Below are 14,074 nucleotides of genomic sequence, written 5' to 3'. Positions count from 1 at the left end.
AAGTGCTTGGCAAATGATCCTGTGCCACTGAAATATTCAACATATCAACATTAACTAATTTCTACTGCATCACTATTCTTACTCCTCACATTCCTATCACAATTACGATCAATGACTTGTGTGTGCTTGCTTTGCCTTGCAAATCTTCTCAAAGCGGGGTTGTTGTTTTGAGACTGCCACTCTCAGTTCATTCTCAATGTTCAACTTCGACCTGTATTTGCTTTTGATAGCAGCAACAGCAGAAAAGCCTATCTCACACAGGTACGATGTTGCAAAAGGCAGCAGTATTCCCACAGTTTTTTTATTTAAATTATTATTATTTTTATTTCTGCGCCCCCCCTGCAGTACCCCCGCGCCCCACTAGCGCCACAGTTTGGGAAACGCTGGCTTACAGAGTTTCACATTAATTTGCATAAATATGGCTGATAGCCTCATTTGTATATTTCATTAATTATTGTACTGATTAATTTGCATGTATCATGTAGCATTTGTTTTTTTACCTGGGAACCTTTTGTACTCAAACTTCTTAGAGACAATAGATAATTCTTATGTACCAAGTTTTATGTTTATTGGACTTGGTATATTTGAGGAAGGGTTCTACATTTTCACAAAATTCTAAATAGGAGAAAATTTGTTAGGACAAATCTGTTCAGTTCAGTCTGCTGCTGTGTTGGTTTGGTGTTTCTAGAACAAACGGTTAAAAAGTTATGGCCTCTGAAAGTTGAAAAGTTCAACATGCTGCTACAGCGCCCCCTGTGGGAAATACTTTCTCCCAGTCAATGCCAGAGACTGGTAGACAGTTATGGGAAACATGTAATTGCAGTGGCGGGCGGTGCATTTCACACCTAGGCCTTCAGTGATGTCCTACCTGAATTATTCCACCTCTTAATACCATCATTATGACGCCATGGCTCTAGAAACTATACATTTAGACAGAAACGCAGTATAACCGGGCGTTGCCATTGTTATTATAGCGGCACCTTGTCTGGGTGTATTCAATTCATTGCATGAAAACGAAAGCGTCAGTTATTTCCCGAACGTTGCGGTCTGTCGATCTCGATAGGAGAACCGTTTCGAGGTTCCATTTAAGGATGGTTATCTTCCTCGTGTTCATACGGTCACGGGGGTGTGTCGTTTTCCATGGTAGCAGCCCGGGAAGTGGTTAGAAGATCGCATTGAAGCCCCACAGCCCCACTTACTCACACAACTGAGCCAGGCAACACAACACACATTTCCGAGAGGTGTCCAGAAACACCAGGAGCAGTCACATATCTCTATGGACCCCAGGGTCGCTCCGTATGTCTACATCTCTTGCAGAAAACATTAAATGCTTTGTACTCACCAAAACAACTGATTATTTGAACACAAAATCCATCCTCCTTTCTTTCCTCAAGAAGACTTCAATGACTCTGTTGTACAGTTGATCAGTTCCACCAATAAGTCCTTTTACATGGATATCGTCGCTAACATCGGGGTTCGGCTTGTAGAACAACACCTTCCATCTACACAAATTAGCGAGATCAAGTTTCAGTGTGTTAGCTCCGCCTCCCAATAGTTTGTATCCAATCAAAAGACGTGAAGGGGCTGATCAGGTGCTCCGCCATCCAGAAGGCCCCTTCGTCGGATTTGCTTGGATTTGCTGCCAACTCGAGAACTGACCACGGCACGCCACAGTCTTTTCTCGCTCACTTTAAATTACAATCTGTACTCGCGCCACTGTTGAATCTGCAGGCGGGCAGATTTCTTGGTACCCTGGCAACACATTATGGCTGAATTTGATTGGATAAAAGCTAAAGGCCAGCCCTCCAAATGTCTGGAAGCAGCGCAACCAAGAGGAAAGCTATGAAATGAAGAGAATAGACTACGGGAATAATTTAATACATATTTGTAGAAAAAAAATAAAAAAAATAAATGTATATTCTGATGATGTTTAGGCCAGCAGAGAAGGCCTTGCTGGCCCTGACGGCACACCACTGTGTAATTGATGTTATTTCAGCCAAAGGGAGCCTGTTTCAAATCCCCCCACAGCATCAATAGTATGAAGATTTGACTCTGCCATTCCAGAACTTCCAGATTCTGATTCCTCTAACCAGTTTGTCATGCATTTATACTTTATTCCAACACCACACTTTTTTGTTTTATCTCCCCCCCAAAAAAAATAGGTAAATACTAGTATTTTAAATGTGTGATTAATCTCGTAATATGATTGTGATTATTATTATATTAACAACAACAACAGAAAATCCTTCTTCTTCTTCTTCTAGCACCATGACTGCCAATGGCCCCAGGCCCGAGCAGAGCTGATGGACAGATGATTCACTAACTCAGACGTGTTTGTTGTAAGTCGCTTTGGATAAAGGCGTCTGCTAAATGCCAAACATGTAAAACGTAATGTACTCTGTGTTATAATTCGGGCAAGGCAAGGCAAGTTTATTTGTATAGCACATTTCAGGGGCAATTCAAAGTGCTTTACATACTTTATAAAAAATACAGCAAGAGGAGCATAATAAAAAAATAAAAATGACAATGAATAAAAACAATTATAAGAAGTAAATAGATAAAACATTAAATTAGACAATAGTTAATGGATAGATAAAATACATTGGGATTTTATTACATAATGCCTTTCATGGTTAGATTCATTTCCATTTTTTCAATTGTGTTACAAAAAAGTGCAACCGCCGCATTTTGTAATAACCTGCACAATATGTAATACATTTCTTACATAATGAGGCTAAGGTTATTACATTTTGCGTTCAGGCGATTTATTACATAATGTGCAGGTTATTACATAATGTGGTGTTATTACATATTGAAAGTGACTTTTTATTACATTTTGGTTATTACATAATGAGGCTTAACAAGCTCCTTATGTTTTGTTGTATTGTTCTTCCCATGATGGATGAATGTTTATCTTGTAGATAGTAATAGTTATTTGTCTGTATTATCTTGTAGATAGTACTAGTTTTTTTTGTCTGTCTTACATGTAACGATGAATTGAGAATCAAGGACCCCAATTGAAATAAGCCAGTGGCTTTCTTGGGTTTTTATCCTGTTAGTTGACCTTGTATGTAATATGTACTTTCATGTACCTACTTCTGCAAATCTTCTAATAAAGTTTTCAATCAATCAATCAAGCTCCTTTAGATAGGCCTGTTAGTAGACCAGCTCCTTTAGATAGGCCTGTTAGTAGGCCATTACAATAATCAAGTCTACTCTAAACAAATGCATAGATGAGTTTTTCAAGATCTTGTTTGGACATGAAACCTCTCATTCTTGTTGTGTTTTTCAGGTGATAGAAGGCTGATTTAGTTATTGAGTTTATGTGGCTGTTGAAGTCAAGTTCTGTATCAGAAATACTATTAACATTCCTCATAGTTGCCTGTTACAGGGAAGATCATAGGGAATACTAGTATTTCTGACTACCAGTTTTAATGGTTGTCATCTTGTAGCTTAATTTGTTTTGCAAATTCCTCACATTTTGAGACAGTATAGAACAGATGGTAAAGAAATAACAGATGGTAAGTAGAGGACCTCATAAAGCTAATACCTGCTCATAAACAGGTCACCTAAGTTGGACGGAGAGCAGAGACCATTGTTATTATCGCTGGTGATAAGGCGCTGAACTGCCTCCATGGTGATTCTGTCTCTGGTGATACTGTAGGTCAGTGGGTTAGGGTTAGGGTCATGTCTCTGGTGATACTGTAGGTCAGTGGGTTAGGGTTAGGGTCATGTCTCAGGTGTAAGGTCAGTGGGTTAGGGTCATGTCTCTGGTGATACTGTAGGTCAGTGGGTTAGGGTTAGGGTCATGTCTGGTGATACTGTAGGTCAGTGGGTTAGGGTTAGGGTCATGTCTCTGGTGATACTGTAGGTCAGTGGGTTAGGGTTAGGGTTATGTCTCTGGTGATACTGTAGGTCAGTGGGTTAGGGTTAGGGTCATGTCTCTGGTGATACTGTAGGTCAGTGGGTTAGGGTCATGTCTCTGGTGAAAGGTCAGTGGGTTAGGGTTAGGGTTATGTCTCAGGTGAAAGGTCAGTGGGTTAGGGTTAGGGTCATGTCTCTGGTGATACTGTAGGTCAGTGGGTTAGGGTTAGGGTCATGTCTCTGGTGAAAGGTCAGTGAGCTGTTGCTGTTCCAGAGGTTGTTTCGTCTCCTCTGTACCGTTGTGGTGATCTTTGCTGTGGCCCTTCCTGTGGAGAGGGAGAGGGTGAAGCACATTGAGACCAGAGGCCCAAATCTCAACACTCATATCAATAGGTATGCAATGCATGTTTAAACCCCCCCCAAAATGACATTTTTGGGGGTTTGTTTTACAAATGTAGGCAGTTAACAGCCGTTATTCATGTGTGATAAAGAGATTCAGAATATGAATGTTTACAGACATGTTTCAGCTGAGCGTAATTACAACAACCAGCCACCAAAAGGTGCCAAACGCTTATGCACTTAGGATTTCCTGTTATTAGTTTCTTGATGCTAAAGGGTTAAAATGTCTCATACTCAAACTTCCTCTCCCGGTAGAAGGTGCTCTTTTTCATCAGGTATAGTAGAACCATGTCACACAGGAAGGCCCCCTGGAACACATACCAGTCACAGAGTTATACTATGAGTGGCACTCGCCTAAATTAACTGTGATTACATGGGGAGGCCATGTCGTCCATTGTCTCACGTCAGATAGCGTGACTCAATCTGGAAGGGCGCTAACACTAGAACAGCCGTGAGGGTGAGGGTTAGGTTGATCACTCCATCAAATTTCAGGACTCTCCTTTCATGACTTTTCCTATATAGCCTATGTGCGTTCTACCACCCAGTATCCTTACTTTTTCAAAATCACATCAGGATAAGCTAGTATACAGCTATTTTGCCGTTTTTCTGTGTAGGAGGCAGGCTAATTTACAAGCGGCCAACTAGTGGTCGTTGTGTGTAAATAGCAGCTTGAGCGTTGTAAAGAGGGGGCCGAGGCGGCTCTCTTAGTAGGTAAAAAAGGCACGGCTGTTCCAGAGCTGTTTGAAGGCAGGAAGTTACACTCTGCATGGTTAGGCACGTCCCATTCAGAACGTATGCATGGTCGTTTGACGACTTATTCACGTTTTCATCAGCTGCTGTCACATATAGTGGATTTAAACACACAAATCTATAAACTGTTATTATGATGATTATAGTAGAGAGAATGTACAGATCTGTACTAAATGTTGTTTCTGTGAAATCCATGTCGGTCGGAGGTAAACAAACCAAACATATTTACCGCTCCCATCAAGGCGAGTCCTGAGCCGATGTTGATAAGCGTGGGGATGATATTAAACCTTCCAGCCTGAGGAACATAGAAGAAGAAAGCCAACACGTTACAGGGAAGCACAACGACCAGGCAATGAAAACACAACTTAAAGCATTGATCCTCTTGAGAAGCCATAGAGTTGATTTCTCGTACCTTTCCATGAATCATGATATCTAGACGTAGGCCGTACACTTTGAATAGGGTCCGGAAGCTTTCTCCAGAGGCATTTTTGTAATAGCGAACATGCCTGTCATGGTAGTGGACAGAAACAGAAAAGATATTCACATATTTCAAAATATAAAAATATATTGTTAATGTATCTGCTGTCAGCGTATGTGTTGCACCTGAAGTTGAACCCAGATGTGATGGAGTTGTTGGAGCCTTTGTCAAGGCGAGTGAAGCGGTAGCGTGGATGGCAGTTTGAATAACCTTTGTCCAGATCACAGTTCCAGTCAATCAGAATGCCAATTGAACCACCCTGATGGAGAAAGTATTGACACAATGAAAAAGTGAAAACTGTGACATAACAGACATAACTGGAAAATAGCTTATATGAAACCTTTGATCTACAGTAGCTAATACAGATATATGTGATGGCAGCAGGTGAAAGGGGGAACAAGTCGGCAACCAATCTAAATGTTCAGACTTTTATTCAGAAAAATGAAAATAAATGTCAACGTTGACACACTTGCTAGTCAAGCCAAAATATTGCAATGCAATGGATTCGGTGAGTAATTCCCACTACTACCTGGTTAACTATTAACACTACTTTACATTGTTAGCAGGCTCACACAACAAGCTGTGTTAGTTGACTAGCGATGTGTCATTGATTTTCAACAACACTGAAATGTATTTACATTTATAAAGGTCTGAACATTAAATCGGCTCCAGACTTGTTCCCAGTTTCACCACCTCTGTCACATGTGTGACACGTTCTAATGCTTTGGTCCTCATGTCGGGATCCTATGTAATGATCTGACTTTTGATCTGACTAAAACATCTGACTAAAACACATTTCCGCATTGTTGAAAATCAATGAGACATCACTAGTCAACTAATAGCCTACAGGTTGTTATGTGAAGTAAAGTAAAGTAGTGTTCTAGTTATCTAGGTGGCCGTGGGGATTACTCACCAAATCCATTGCGTTGTATTTTGGCTTGACTAGCGAGTTTGTGTTGTGATTCAACGACGTTGAAACGTAGTTCCGTGTTTCAAAATAAAAGTCCGAACATTTTGATTGGTTGCCGACATGCGGACCAAATGACCAGACTGTGTCACATATTGCAACGGTGAAAAACTCAAAGACAATAGTTACTGCACGCAGGTCTTTTATATGGTAGATTAATTTAATCTACAATCTGCATTGCTGAGTGTGTTATAAGGTAACGCTGAGTCATCATTAAAAGCTTCATAAGAGGGTGAAGAGTAGTGTAGCCTAATGCAGTTGGTTACGTTCCATAACCTTTCAGTCTGGAGAGTGTAGCCTTGTGTTCATAATGATAGTACCAACCGTCTTTGATTTATAGGGATTTACATGAAAGGCCAAGCCCAACGCTATGGCCAATCTTGACCATTTTTTAAATATTGCCTAATACTTTAACACAGGGCATGTGTATCAAATGTGAGATTTGGTGAGTCACATTCACAGATATAATAAATATGCATTTAAGGTGCCCCCTTTTGATTTATTTGACTGTGGCTTTAGGGTTACGACCTCATCATGATAGGATTCATTTTCTTTGACTTTAACTATTTATGTGAGAGGTCATACCCCTGGACAATTCATTGGTTAATAGCGGCCATATTGTTTGTTCGAATGTTAAACAATAACTGTAAAGCACATGTAGGCAAGAACAACAGAATAAGCAGAAGGGCACAGTCACTGTTGATTAAATGCTGGAAAACCTAGAAACCTTCTTTGTGAATCAACTAAATGCTTCATGATTGATTTGACAGAGCAAAAGGTTTAGCATAAATCAGCTAATTGTTTTGTTCAGCGTTATAGTTTGTAAACAAAGTCTTTGTAAACCAACTATGTAGAGCTTTGACATATGTTTAGAGATATCCATTCAACATCCTGGACCATTAGTCCTTGGATCCAGAGCTCTGGACACCTCACCATCACAGTCATGTCCTGAAGTTCATCTCACCATCACAGTCATGTCCTGGAAGTCGTGTCCAGCTTGTTTAGTTATGTCTCCTAGACGGAAGATGGGGCAGTAGGGGTGGAGGACGTCGTCATGGAGACAACTCTTCAGATATGACTCATTAGACGTGTCCAGGACATTGGACCTGAGAATTAGAAACATGAAAACTTTAAACTGTTAGGGGTGGACAATTCTTCTCTTGGAGTGTGTGTGTTTTTTTTTTTTTTAAGTAATTTTTTCTGAGTGGGGCAGTCCCACTCATATTTTTCTTTTTAATGACAGATATAGTAGAGATTATGACAGGAAGGATGGGTGAGAGAGAGAGAGAGAGAAGGGATGACATGCAGGATATGTCCGCGGCTGGAATCGAACCGGGAGCCCTGCGGTACATGGTCAGCGCTTAATCCACTACGCCACCTAAGCGCCCCATAGTGTGTGTGACTTTTTGTTAAAGTACAGCACTAACACAATTATCTAAATCAACTGTGCTAGAGCTGGTCTCCAACAAAAGCCTGAACAATACTTGGCACATGCTGCACCGTAGATTAGATACCGTAGATAACTTACTTTGAGAAATCAAATTTGGGAAATCTGATGAAGTTCTTAATGTAGATGGTGAAGTTTTCAGCTTTTGTTAACAGAAGCCCCCTGTGGAAACACATGTTAACCTGCATCACTGGATCTTACTGGAAGTCCTTTGTTATTAATTAAATGTAACTAATAAAATAGGGACTGTGTGTGTGTGTGTGTGTGTGTGTGTGTGTGTGTGTGTGTGTGTGTGTGTGTGTGTGTACATACAGTTATATGTGCATGCGTGATCTCTTACTGTCGTTTGGAGCTGCGTTCCACGGGGCACCAGCCGTATATCTCACAAGTACCAGTAGTAGAATTCACATCCTTTTTCAAGCAGCGACCACTCTTAAGTCCTTCAGATGAGATAATAAAACCATAATAAATGGGATTTTGTAAAAGAAACAGCACTTATTTCTTCATCTGAATCAGCTTCAGTTCAATTTGACTATGTCCAGATGTAGCAGAGCAGTGATCTGTTCCTACAGATGTAGCAGAGCAGTGAGTGTGTTCCTACCATGGCCCGCCACCACGGCCTCACCCTCCACACAGTCCTCATCCCCTCTGCAGAGCAGTGATCTGTTCCTACCATGGCCCGCCACCACGGCCTCTCCCGCCACACAGAGCAGTGAGTGTGTTCCTACCATGGCCCGCCACCACGGCCTCACCCTCCACACAGTCCTCATCCCCTCTGCAGTGGCCGTCCAGCACCTTGAAGCTCTGAGAACAAACGCCGCACAGATTAAACAAATACTGCTGAGACTTTGATCACAACGACCTCGCTGCTCAGTGACAAAGGGTTAGGGTTATCATGGTGTGAAACTCGCTCCTTATCTAACCGACACAACAACAATGTGGAAAAAGATTTTCAATGGTATAGATGAATGGTATAGATGTGCGTCAGGAAAATGTTTGGTAAATGTTTGGTTCAATGTAAACACAACACTGCCAAGAACAGCACATTGCTATGACACTATGATGACAGGCCTTCTACACGGTGGTTATTCTATTAGTCAGTTGTGGAAAGTCTCTTCAACATCTTCAGCAGGCTGAGAAGGTAAGACTGTTTACATACCAGGGGGCTTCTGTAAATGAACATAATGGAAATTATGATTGAGCTAAGCCAGCACACTCACCCACGCACGTACACACGCACGCATACACACATACACGCACGCACGCACACACACACACACACACACACACACACACACACACACACACACACACACACACACACACAGGGAGTACAATAGCTTGGGATTGTATATGCTCTCTTGATAATCTTAGACTCCTCTCTGGTGGTCAAAGAGACAAAGGTTGTAAATCAGCAGATAAGAAAGAGCAAAGGACGTAGGATATCTTGTTTTATCCACATTCTATCACCTATGCTAATGGCAACAACACTTGCGTGCGTTTCCATAAAACATTCTGATTCGCATTTCGAGGTGATTCGCATCAGTTTGAGATGATTCGCAATTAAACCTTTTATGGAAACGGATTGATTCGCATAAACTCGATAATATCTTGTAAAAATATAAATAAATTCTACAAGAATATCTCTAGATAAGGTGATAGAGACGAGACCGTACTACAACACACCTTTAACTCCCTTACCTCAGCACAGTAGCCCAGCTTCTGGTTTGGCGTCTCAATCAGATTGGTCACAATAAATAAAGACGCTTCACCCTGGAAACAAGAGTCACATGCGGAGTTACCATATCTTCATCAGCAGGTGCGACTTATAGCGAACACTTTATTGACTCAATAAAGAATGAACCTTACTTGAAGGTTCTACTGTTCCTTTAAGAGTAACGGTCATTCGGTTGTTAAGTCGTGACGTGTTTCCAGGTCCAACGTTGGCTGAGGCGCTCTCTTCGAAATGCTATATAATAATATAATAATACATTATATTTGTATAGCGCTTTTCCGAGGCTCAAAGACACTGACAAATATGGGAAAAACAGGAAAGTGCTGCTGTGTCCCTTGTTGTATGAATAGATCCCAGTCTAAAAAACTATTGAACTGTCATTCTACCGCTGTAGTACACTGGTACTCTGGTGCAGGGAATTGCTAAACGTCACGTTTGACGTCAGACTTAACAACCGAATAGTGATCAAAGGGGTTAAATGTGACTGAACCTGTGGAGGGATGACGTAGTCCTCTGGCCCCCACACCAGCAGTCCAGACTCTGTGGTGTTGGTGATGTAAACTCCCTTCAGCTTAGTAATAACAGAACTCTGGATGGAGTCTTCTGTCTCCTGGTAACCCTTCTTCATCAGGAACACCCACCTATGAAGCACACGCAATGAATACAACGTCACTAAGGGATTTAAGCTTGGCGTGGGTTTGGGTGGGTTGGTGTGTGTGTGTTTATTATTTGTTAATAATAGATTTTATTTAAAAGCGCCTTTCTCAAATTCAAGGACACTGTACAGAAAGTGCCTTTAACCCCAATAATCAATATAATAATACCCAATATCTTTTTCAATGAACTTAGGGAGCTTCTCTCCATAATTACTATGGAATTTAACAGTTTAATGATTGCTGGTGATTTCAATATGTAGATAACTCAGGACAACAGAGCCAAATAAATCTCTGTCCTGTTAGATGTTTTTGAACTTCAACAACATGTGAAACTCCCCACTCATAATCGAGGTCAGTCAGGTCACACTCTGGACCTTATCATCACCAAACGCCAACTGACATTGCCCTATCTGACCATTCTTGCATATCATAGAGGCCTTTCCCCCAGCCCTAACCCTAACCCTAGCCTCCCCCTCAAAATCGTGTATTTCAAAACCATGTATTTCACCCATTATGTCCAAATGCATCTCTGGTAAGCAGAAAGATATATTTTTATATATACTGTATATATATATATATATGTTACGGTACATGTGGGAATACGGTACATGTGGGAAAACTAGGGTTAGGGTTAGGTGCTACTCGACCCTAACCCTAACCCTCTGGCATGTCTAACCCTAACCCTAACCCTACCACTAACGCTAACCTTAACTCTAGCACCCTAGCACCTAACCATAACCCTAGTTTTCCCACATGTACCCTATTCCCACAGGTACCATAACATATATATACACACACACACATATATATATATATTCTTGTCATTATTATTTTCTTACGACCCTCCTCTTGCTGTATTTTGTATTGCTGTATGTGAAGTACTTTGAATTGCTGTTGTGTGAAATGTGCTATACAAATAAACTTGACTTGCCTTGCCTTAAGCATACATTTGTGGTGCATTTGTTTCTTAAGCATCAGAAAAGAGACCAGATCTATATCTAGATAGATATATTCTAAAGCAGATCAGATTCTAAAGCAGAGTTCCTTTGCCCAGACTAGATCCCTGTCATGTCATCAGAAGACCAGGGGTCGTCCCTCCCCCTAACCTTACATTTCCTTAGTGGTGCATGCTTATTGCGGGGGGGAATAATCTTCAAGATTTAAAGACAATCTGTGTAGAGGAATGGGCCAAAATGACACCTGAATTTATGTTTATGACTATTGTCATAAGACCTGCATTCCACTCGACCACAGTGAGACATTGTTGTCATAAGAATGAGAATTGGTTCTCAACTGACCTATCTGGTTAAATTAAAAATAAGACCTCATTCCACTCTCCCACAGTGAGACATTGTGAGACACCTGATCTGGGAAAGAGAAGATTGCTGTTGTGATTTCGCATTGCAGAAACACTTCTGCATAGCAACGACCTGAACTTGACTTGACTGAACTTTGAGTTTAGTCTGAGATGCATATGGCTTAACCAGCCCCCATACAAGTTACAAGAAAACATGCGACTTTAAGCAGAGTAAACCAACCCAGTCACTTACCCAATAATGTATCCGATGATAGACAATTGTACAAATCTGTATAAAACACCGACTTTCTTGTTCGTGGCGATGATGTATTTGGCAGTCTTGTAGTCAAATAAAGAAAGGCAGTTCCGCTGCAAGCCGGTCGCTGCCATCCTACAGACTACAGTCCTACTGTCCTACTGTCCTACTGTCCTACAGTCCTACTGTCAACTGCGGAAAACAACAAGTCACTAAAGTCACTAAGCAGACTAGTTACTCTCTCAGAGACAATCTGCTGTCCCATCTGCAGACGGGCGGTATCCAGTGCGACAGTCGCGTCTGTCCGGTGCGCGTGGCCAGATAACCAGGAGGGCAGAATACATTATAATAAATACATGACCGGTATTTGTACACAAAAATTGCACAATTCTGGGCATAAAGTCAAGGTAGGCTACATTGTAGTTTGCAAATGTGACTTCAGTTACAGTCCTCTTTTCTATTTTGCTAAACTATTGCAACTCTCTTACCGATAGATCCCAGTTATACGTGCAGTGAAAGCCTATTCACGCCTAGTGCGTTATAGATAGATAGATAGATAGATAGATAGACTTTATTTGTCATTGTTACAGTAGAGGTACCAAACAACGAAATTTAAACAACGAAAATTATGGTGCGTTATGGTGCGTTCCAGTCACGTCAGGTCATGAGACTGGGACATAAACGAGCTTCGGACAGTCGCCTACCTCCCCAGATGTCTCTTGGATGCAGTGGAGCACCAAGTAGACGTCCTCAGGACCTCCATGTCATTAGGACCTCCATGTCTGGACATTGACCTGGTAGAACCTTGTAGGCAAGGACAGGCACAGCCCGGTCACCCTGACTGGCTGAGTTGTTCCTCTGGAGAGACTTTTTATTTCATTTTATTTTTTATTGAACATTATAAATGAACAAGCAGAAACACATCACTTTTACCACTACAGTTGAAAACGTCGCGCTACAGTGCCCTCTTCTCTGGAGTGGCGAAACCGTGGGAAAACAGCAAGAAAATTCCCATAAAAAAGCCCATAATTAGTCCAGTTGTTAGACCAATGTAAATCGTGTCATTGAAGTCGTGTCTTCCTACAGCGAGGGAAGCCCTTCAGCGTCAGGTGAGTTTCTGAAGTTATGGAGATAATAACAAATAATAACAAATGCCCTGTTAATAAAATAATCAAAAACAAATCCACTTGTAGGCTACTTCGAATAATGTGCAGCTTGTAACATTTGCATCATGTCGCGTAACATTGCCTTATTATAGGGTTTGATGCTAGATTAGACATGTTTACAGTCATGGGCCGTGTTCGTAAATTCGCTGTGAGAGCGCCGGAGCGTCCGCGTGACTGCCTCTTGTCCAATCAAATGACTTGGTTCCATTATGACGTCGAACCCAGTGTGCGCTGCGGCGAATTTACGAACGCGGCCAATATGTTGGGAATTAGAATTTTCAACCAACTAATGTGAAACCTGATAGAAGTCGCCTTGGCCTCATCCTTCCAACCATCATTACATTAATGTGAAGTAGGCCTATTTTATCAGAAGCATTTTCTTTAAGGGTGAGTAGGCTACTAACTCATTTAAAAACGAATATTTCAATCAATGATAAATGCACAGTAGCCTATATTGTGTCTGTGCTGTGAATAGTATTGTGAATGAGTTAATATGTTCTGTAGCGGTCACTGGTGTAACCCCGAGAGCTCCAGGTCAGAGGGCGTTTGAGAGGCTGGTGATCAAGTCAAATACTTCTAATATCTGCAGTGAAATACGGGATGGTCAGGCCAGAGAACTGATTCACAAAGGCTTTATAACATGCTGTCATTGTTCTGTATACAAGTTAGGCCACTTTTCTTTTTTTACATAAATGACCAGATGACCTTCTCTTGTCTGATTCCTGGGCTTCACCAGAGTTATTGAGTGAAGCCTCAGTCCGTGAAAACTCACCTGGCTGCACTAGAGCGTGCCGTTGTCTTAGTGCAGTTGTCTTAGTGCCGTTGTCTTAGTGCCGTTGTCTTAGTGCAGTTGTCTTAGTGCCGTTGTCTTAGTGCCGTTGTCTTAGTGCCGTTGTCTTAGTGCCGTTGTCTTAGTGCCGTTGTCTTAGTGCCGTTGTCTTAGTGCAGTTGTCTTAGTGCCGTTGTCTTAGTGCCGTTGTCTTAGTGCCGTTGTCTTAGTGCCGTTGTCTTAGTGCCGTTGTCTTAGTGCCGTTGTCTTAGTGCCGTTGTCTTAGTGCC

General features: G+C 41.5%; 1 protein-coding gene across 1 annotated transcript; it reads right to left on the bottom strand.

The window, feature by feature from the left end:
- Positions 1-4,089: 4,089 nt before the first annotated feature.
- On the bottom strand, positions 4,090-11,983 carry LOC308174058 (P2X purinoceptor 5-like; the record flags this gene model as incomplete). The annotated part of the gene is made up of 12 exons (XM_080549111.1): positions 4,090-4,190; positions 4,498-4,571; positions 5,243-5,308; positions 5,426-5,519; positions 5,617-5,750; positions 7,423-7,564; positions 7,987-8,067; positions 8,246-8,345; positions 8,634-8,709; positions 9,607-9,678; positions 10,131-10,281; positions 11,847-11,983. The coding sequence occupies 12 exons, from the start codon at positions 11,981-11,983 to the stop codon at positions 4,097-4,099; spliced, it is 1,221 nt and encodes a 406-aa protein (XP_080405237.1). The 3' UTR covers positions 4,090-4,096.
- Between the last annotated feature and the right edge of the window lie 2,091 nt (positions 11,984-14,074).

This window comes from Nansenia antarctica, assembly GCF_963989245.1.
Source record: "Nansenia antarctica genome assembly, chromosome: 19".
Lineage (NCBI taxonomy): Eukaryota > Metazoa > Chordata > Actinopteri > Argentiniformes > Microstomatidae > Nansenia > Nansenia antarctica.
The sequence above is the reverse complement of the archived record's forward strand: the minus strand, read 5'-3'. Positions and strand labels throughout refer to the sequence as shown.